At 46.1% G+C, this 7,857-nt stretch overlaps 2 protein-coding genes across 2 annotated transcripts; both read right to left on the minus strand.

The window, feature by feature from the left end:
- Nucleotides 1-1,213: 1,213 nt before the first annotated feature.
- Nucleotides 1,214-2,330, minus strand: PtA15_6A731 (uncharacterized protein; the record flags this gene model as incomplete). The annotated part of the gene is made up of 3 exons (XM_053170468.1): nt 1,214-1,995; nt 2,081-2,183; nt 2,283-2,330. The coding sequence occupies 3 exons, from the start codon at nt 2,328-2,330 to the stop codon at nt 1,214-1,216; spliced, it is 933 nt and encodes a 310-aa protein (XP_053021656.1).
- A 3,845-nt stretch (nt 2,331-6,175) lies between these two features.
- Nucleotides 6,176-7,274, minus strand: PtA15_6A732 (uncharacterized protein; the record flags this gene model as incomplete). The annotated part of the gene is made up of 5 exons (XM_053170469.1): nt 6,176-6,246; nt 6,427-6,462; nt 6,570-7,007; nt 7,099-7,146; nt 7,259-7,274. 5 exons carry the CDS (start codon nt 7,272-7,274, stop codon nt 6,176-6,178), a joined length of 609 nt encoding a protein of 202 aa, XP_053021657.1.
- Between the last annotated feature and the right edge of the window lie 583 nt (nt 7,275-7,857).

A 7,857-nucleotide genomic window follows, 5' to 3' on the forward strand; every position in this document is an offset into this window, starting at 1 on the left:
CCAAAAACGGCTGGATCACCACTCCAGAACCACTTCAGGGCAGGAGGAGTGGGCTAGTAATCATGGGGGCCAGTTGGGTAAAAAATGGTGAAATGGAAGCTGAGATTGCAGACTACAAGTCTGTCTACTCAGATCTTTTTTAAACTAAAAACTACATTTTTAAAAACATTTTGAAAAGAAAATAGGTGTTTTTTTGCCAGAAATTCTCGAGTCTGTAGGGCCAATGGTGTGACTTGAGAGGTAAGGCGCCTCCGAAGGAGAGACTTACAGCAAAAGCGAAAAAGCTTGCGGGTGCGGGAGGCCGAAAATTGCCTGCTGCATTTCAGCCACACACCTGTACAGCGGAGCTGTACAGAGTTTCACATCGCCTCCGGGCGACTGGTTGAGCTTGATTTGCGTGTCGGGCCGGCTGTTGGGTGGGGCAGGTAGTCCTGGCGAAGCGGCCAATGAGGGTAAAATTGCACCAGGATTCCAATGGTGCAACCCTCAATACCCCAATGTTGATAATGAAGGAAATAGCATTTTTCTTCCAATGATATTCCTGTATGCAGCTTGACATACAGCACCTATACAGGCTTGAAGGGCAGTGGCTGAGATTCCAAAATTGGGCCTGCCGGACCGCAAGCTTTTTCGCTTTTGCTGTAGTTAAGCTCGATCATAAGCTCGCTCGCACCTACGGCTTGACGGTGCCGCGGGCTTTGTCACGCTCGGAGCAGGGCTGAGTCTTTCTGGGAGCGACTGTGGTTTGCATGGCTGGGTGGTGTGGTTCGCAAGTCGACTATCGCGGCTCTCAAGTCAACTTGAGCGCTGTTCGCAGGGCGACTTGCAAACCAATCAAGTCGTCTTGCAAACGCTTCGGGGTTTCCAAGTCGTCTCAAGAACCGATCGTGGTTTTCAAGACGACTTGAGAACGACTTTGGGACTGAAGTCAACTCGAAAACCACGACCGGTTCTTGAGAATGTGCCGACTTAGAAACCATGAAAACGCTCTCATGTCGGTTTCTAGACAACTTGGTTGCGATCAGGATACGTTTTCGTCTTGAAAACGACTTCGATTCAACTCGGGGTGCACCCGTAGTGTAGAGGTCCGAAAATTGTACACACCATTCCGCAGAGAGGGAGAGAAGGGGAAACGGAGGGAGAGAGCGAGAGGAAGCGAAAGAGATAGAAAAAAAGGGGGGATGACAAAACCAAATAGGAGAATGGATAGTATCTAATGTTGGAGAGGTTTAATTAGATGTAGGTTGGAGTTGGGCGGGAGACCGTTATCGAAGATGCGATCCTGGAAGCCGAGGAAGAAGCCGATTTGGTTGATTGTAGGTCGGATGAGACCGTCCCAGAGAAGGCCGAAGTCCCGCATGTACCAAGCCTCGGCAAACAAGATGGAGATCCTGGAGAAAGCGAGTTCGCAATACGGTCCGATTCCTCTGATTGTGATCAGCTCGTTACGGTCGATAGTCGAGAGGGGAGAGGATGAGGGATGGTAGTAGTAGTGTCCGAGAAGGAGCACCTTGGGGAGCTTGAAGCCCGTCCATATCCCGAACCAGATCACGCCTATCAGCCCGCCAATCGCCGCACCTGCAATCACTTGTTTGTGCGTATGATGGCCGAGCTTGATCCGCGACCAACAGACGACGACGGCAATCAGGATGAAAATCGAGCCGTAAATCAGCCGGAGTATAGCGTTCGGGAGGCTTGTCGATTCTTCGCCCGATTCGACGATTCCTTCGCTTCCTAGTGTTTCGGCCCAGCTCGACAAAACATCCTTCTCGTTATTCCTCGTCCGGGTGTGCTGGACTCCTCCTCCTCTTCCTCCTACTTCACTACCTGGCAACAAGCCCGTCATCCTCTGGTGAACCGGTAGCAACAAACAGACTAGCAGTAAATAGATCCCGTAGAATGTGATTGATGATGAATGTGTCGAGGGCATCCCGAACGACTTCTTGGTGGATTCTGTCGGCCTGGGCTGCTTGATACATCGCTTCAATATTTTAGCTGTCCCGATTCGTGTTTTTTTAGAGAACAGAGGATCAGTATAGATGCGTTTCAACCCAGCTAGCCGCAGACTGTGCTGATTTACCTGTTGCTGTGGCTGCAATGGCACCCAGACCGAACCATAGGGAATGTGCCGACCTCAGATAAAGTATCGAAATTGCTGTTAGGATCGTGATCACGATGTTGGCCTAAAAGAACAGAGGTTTTCTGCCTTCAATCAGTGTTTACTTCTCAATTTGCGGCCAATCATCTGAAATAAAAGGAGCGAAAATATAGCCGAGACTGACCTCTCTGAGTATAATCAAATGCAGAGATTTTATTCTTGGTTTAATCATCGTAAGCTTTTCCTTATTCTTCTTTTGCTGCGATTCTTCTTTTATTGACGGTCGGCTGTGTCCGAGGGTGGACTCGAGTGGCTTTGGTTTTTATAACAGCAGTGCCAATAATTTTTGGTGGGGGTTGCCCGGTCTTGCTTATGTAATCAATTCATTCCCCAGCCAGTCCATGACAACCACAGAGCGAGTAATACTACCGGGCCGGAATGGCGAGTGAATCAGAAGACTGAACTTGGCTGCCGTCATGTCCGGAGTCTTGCGGAGTAGAATGGGCTGCATCAAACAAAGTGCCTACTACATAATAAGAATTAAGCTCCATATAAGAGACACATTGCCCAAGATCACCCACGTCCTGCCTTTGGATCAAAAGACCATTTCACTCAAGCACACCATTCAGAACCCATATGTACTCACTTTAGCTTTGACTGGGCCGTCCCTAATCACACAGAAATTTGTAAACATATTCAAGGTGTACATTAATCCAAGTCAACTCAACAGTCCTTCCATCTCTGGGACTATGTACAGTTACACGGCACACCGGTGACACGGCACACCGGCAAATGTTCAAAGTTTGACTGGCATATATCAGTTATGTGGTCGCCGGGGCTGTATCTCGGCGACCACCGAACTTAACACAAGTCCCTCCCTGTGCTCGCGGGGCGCGAGCACTCTCCCGCTTGCGGGAGGGACTTGTGCCTAATGTCCGACATTTGGCCTGAGGCTGCCCAGCCAAATGGCCAAAAATTCCTTCTAATCCACATATCACCGCATACCCCTCAGATTTCTTCACAGCCTCCAGTACCATGAGAATCAGCTTCTTGTTGTACATGTTAGCATGTATCCCATCAAAGTTGTATCCTCATCCCTTGGAAGTAATGGATGACTTCCCGTTGTTGTTTAGAGAGCTCTAGATGCCCCTCTAAATCCTAAATTTAGACAGCTATCAAAAACTCAACCAGTGCACATGAAGTTAGTGATCTGTAGGGTTAGGAAAACATTTTCCTTTTTGTCAAAAAATAAGAATTTGGGGTTGTAAATTGAGATCTGGGAGGCTCCCAGACTCGACGGGAAGTCCTCCAATTGTGATGTAAAAAAACTGCCTTGGGAGGTCTGGTGAGCCAAAATTGTGAGAACCTGTCCAATCTTGACCAACGAGTGGCCCTTGCTCAGAAACAGCCCTGGCAAGAATGGCTGCTGAGTAGCCAATTTTTGTTAAGAATACTTGAAAAAATATGTACAAGATAGCTGAGATCAAGGGCTACAACATGGTCAGCTGGGATTTGGAGTAAAACTGTAGAGCTAATCATAAAATAAATGTGAGTACAAAATTGATCATTTTCTTCAAAAAACCTTGTCAGCCTCAGGTCAAGAATCTGACTTTAGTCCTAAGCCTCTCCTTTGGAGACGCTTTGCGCCTCCTTGGAGAGGCTTAGTTAAGCTCGGGCGACCACAAGGAATCCCTCCTGGTTTCAGAGGTCAAAAAACCTTGGTGACCAGAAGGTAATGCTCCTGGTGGCAGAGGTTTTACAACCTTGGCAACCAAGAGGGAATCCTCCTGGTCTCAGAGGTTAAACAACCTTGGTGACCAGAAGGAAATCCTCCTAGTCACAGAGGTTAAACAATCTCGGTGACCAGAAGGAAATCCTCCTGGTCTCAGAGGTTAAACAACCTCAGCGCGCGACCAGGAGGCAACCTCCTGATTGCAGAGATCACAAAATTAACCCAAGTCCCTCACTGCTGCGGCCGTCTGATCTTGCGGAACTGCAAGCCTCCGATAGCCCTTAGCAGGAGGGAATTGCGCGCTATCACCCCTTTTTGGTGTGCCAAGAATCTGAGTTTGGCTAGGTGGTCATCACAGTTTGCTTCCCTTAAAACATTATACCTTAAAAATTTGCTAGACACAAAGCCTTGCTTCTTGGCTATCATCCCATACAATCTGAGTTCTGTCACACTGCTTGTTCAAGTACAAATATATTATCCAAGTAACTCAAACCTTGGAGTTTACTGAAGTCAAGTAACAGAGAAGATCTGTGCTCAATGAATTCATCCACAAGTTTTTCTTGACTTACAGTCAACCCTCTGAGCCCTTGATTGCTGGCACAGACCGGCCATCAAGACCACACAACCCTCTGGATGACCGGTACAGACCGGTCATTGAAGGGATATGTACAGCCTCTCAATGACTGGTCACAGACTGGTCATCAAGAGGTTTGTACACCCTTGATGACGGGTACTGTACCATTCATTGAGAGTGTTTTATCCTCTAAATGACCGGCACATACCGGTAATTGAAAGTGTTGAGTCCCCTCAATGACTGGTCAATCCCGGTCATTGGGAGGGTCAAGTCCCCTCAATGGGCAACATCAGAATTTGATTCAATGTTGGACATGGCTGGCAGTGGCTACAGGTGCTGATTGGATGGTTTGTTATCAGCCAATTCTACTCCTGATGATTGACGTAGTCACTAGCAAGCGCGGCCCTCAAGCTAGCTGCGTGTCAAACACACTATGTGTTAACTGGAGAGTCTGTGCTCTCATTTTGTGATCAATTTCTGCAAATTGGGGTTATAGACTTGGTAACAGTCTCAAGGCAACAGTGGTCCGCTACACTACACCAAAAAATGAGCTAACAGCGGATTACACGGCCCTTTCCACAGCATTGAACCTCTTAAACTGGTGAGAATATTCTAGGAGCCTCCCTGATCAAAATGGTCCAGCAGGACCATTTCATCAGGGAGTCAGGACATCCTGGTTACCAGATGCAGAGCTAAAATTCCATTTTGAGGACAGTTCAGCTAAAATGTTCTGTTTTGTAGCATTCAACTGCTTGCCTTGCGTGGATTGAACTATAAGTCTCCCTGAGGGATCAGCCAATTAGGACTGCACAATTCAGGGAGTTTGTAAAATCCTGTTGCCAGCTGCACCGCTGTAATTGGCAGTTAGCTGATTTCTAGTGCAGCATAGTGGCCCACTGTTGCTCAAGGTTTACACTTCTTTGCTGGTCTTTGACAGGCTAGCATACTAACTTTGCTTGACGGCCGGCACAGACCGGCCATCAAATAGAGCGCTTTCCCAAGCAATATTCATGCACCGCTATCGTGATATTCATATGAAATTCAGAGGTAATACCCGCCATTTAGGTGGATAATTCTGCCGCAGTCCTGAAATTCAGATTCTACCACCAGGTACCCACTGAATATTTGCCCAAATTGGCACACCCAGACCCATACAGGGCACCTGACAACGGGTCCACTTGGCAATCTCCAAATTTTCTTGATTGCGCAAGAACATTGCTCCCTGGGCAGGAGCAAATTGTTCATCGGACATTCCCACCTCCCATTATCAGGATGTTGAGATGGGCTGTGGTGTAGGTGGAGCATCTTGCAAATAAACTCCATTTAAAGAGTTTCTGAAATGTTTTGAAAGAAAAAGAGATCAAAAACTTGTTTATAATTGGTTCAAAGTAAAAGTAGCTAAAGATGTTGATGTTTTGGTCAACATAATACACTCTTCATTTGTAGAAGTATTTTGAGAAGGTCCCTTGGCTACGTAAGAAGATGTGGTTTCTTTGGTGACCAAGCTTTCTTCAGCGCATTGTACATCTGTTCATGTCTTGGGTTCATTTGACACTGGGATTTCCTCATTTCCAGCTGTGTTTCAATATACGAGACGATGGTTTGATCATGCTGAGTTCCGTGCATCCCGGGGCTAGTGCTTATGTCCCAAAAACGTCTTGAGTAATATGCAATCCTCAATGAGCTTTCATCATCAGTACCTTGTATTTCCAAGAATGCTTTGAGGGGGTTATCAATTCGTTGTTTCATCTGTTTTCCCAATTTCTTTGAATCACAATTTTGGGTTGCAAGTGCTCTTCCCACATATCCACAAGTGGTTGTTCTCCATTGAAGTATCTGACACTGTACAGGTGATCAAGGTTATGAGGTGCCAAGTACAGGTAACCAATTCCCATGTACCCTGTTTTGCGGATTTGGGCGGATTTGGGGTAGACAAAGGTAAATATATGTGAGTATCATTTCGTTTTCGAGATGAAAAGCGATTGACATATGGACATGATGTTCTTGTTAGAAGAAACTGACCACCTATGAAAAGACATGCAGTTATTCCAGTTTCATCTAAACACGCAGTGGCAAGAAATAACAAATCATCAGTGCCTTGCCAAGGTTGAAGACCATTTCCAGATAATGAAATGAGTTAAGTTCAGTAGGAAAATTTCACTTACAGATTGCTTTCGCCATGCTGCTCCGATTTTCCGGAAGCTCAATTGAGGATGACCACGCTTTTGATGCCAAAATCGCCCTATAGAGACGCTTGTGTCGACGCTTCGCGCTTGTTAATTCAAATCGCAATTTCATCCCTTTTGTAATATGCGAACGGATGAGATTACTAAGCAGACTTTGGTCTGGAGTGATCACGCAAAACGCCTGTGCATAATATGCCATCTGTACTGAGGTTTGATAATCAGCTTTTTCGAGCTGGAATAGTGCATGCAGGGCGCGTTCGAGTGCTCCTATCATTTGAGCGCTCAATGGCTTTGGTCCGCTATCCTTGTGTCGTTGGGCTTCGATTGCATGTATATTCAGCAGATTCTGAAGGGATGCTTCTCCAGTTACGTATGTGAAACGGAAAGGTTGCTCAAGGTTTTCAAACAGTGGGAATTCTATTTCACAGATTTTGGCAAATCAGAGATAGAAAAAAACAAACATGAGTATCATGTCAAGTTAAATGATCTTATTTACAACAAAACTTACTACCGTTGACGAATTCAATCAAAGTAGAGGCCGATTCCTCATCTTCATCTAAATACAAAGTGGCAAGCAGGTTGAATCATGAGTGATTTAGCCCCGCCCGGGGCTAAGAACCATTTCCAGACGATCAAAAAGGTTTGGTTAGCAAGGACATCCCACTTACAAAGCCGGTACGCCATTGCTCCGGCATGCATGTTATCATGTGCTATTTCAATTGATGATACCGGTACTTCATTTTGGGGATTCTCTGCTTCAGGCGAGGACTTCGATGTTCCGGCTTTTGAATTAAAAATGTGACTGAGTGAGAAACCTAACGGCGAGAGAGGTGATTCATGAACATATATATTTGTTTGTGGGAATGGATTGGTTGGTGAGTTTGATTGTCAATAATTCTATCACTAGCTGGGAAGGAGGGTGGGGGAGTGCGACAGGATGTCTCTTGGAAGAAATCATCTTGCGCGCGGTTAGTTGCTTGGGGAGATGTGGAAACTTCTAAACTGAGACGTGCCTTTTTCTTTTCTGGATGTCCCTGCCGCCTTCTCTTCCAAATGTTCGTATTTCAACGCGTCTTGACCCCACAACCCCATGCCAAAAATCGGATAGAGATGAGACAGGAGCAGTAACGAGGCCAAAAAACCTTGGGAAACCATCTTTGGTATGATGATTGAAGCTGGTTTGCTAAGGATTTAAGGGCTGGCTTATTTTTTTCCTTGCTCTCCCCTCAGATTAGAGAGATTCAGTGAATTATGCGCTGCAACAGAC

This window comes from Puccinia triticina, chromosome 6A (assembly GCF_026914185.1).
Source record: "Puccinia triticina chromosome 6A, complete sequence".
Lineage (NCBI taxonomy): Eukaryota > Fungi > Basidiomycota > Pucciniomycetes > Pucciniales > Pucciniaceae > Puccinia > Puccinia triticina.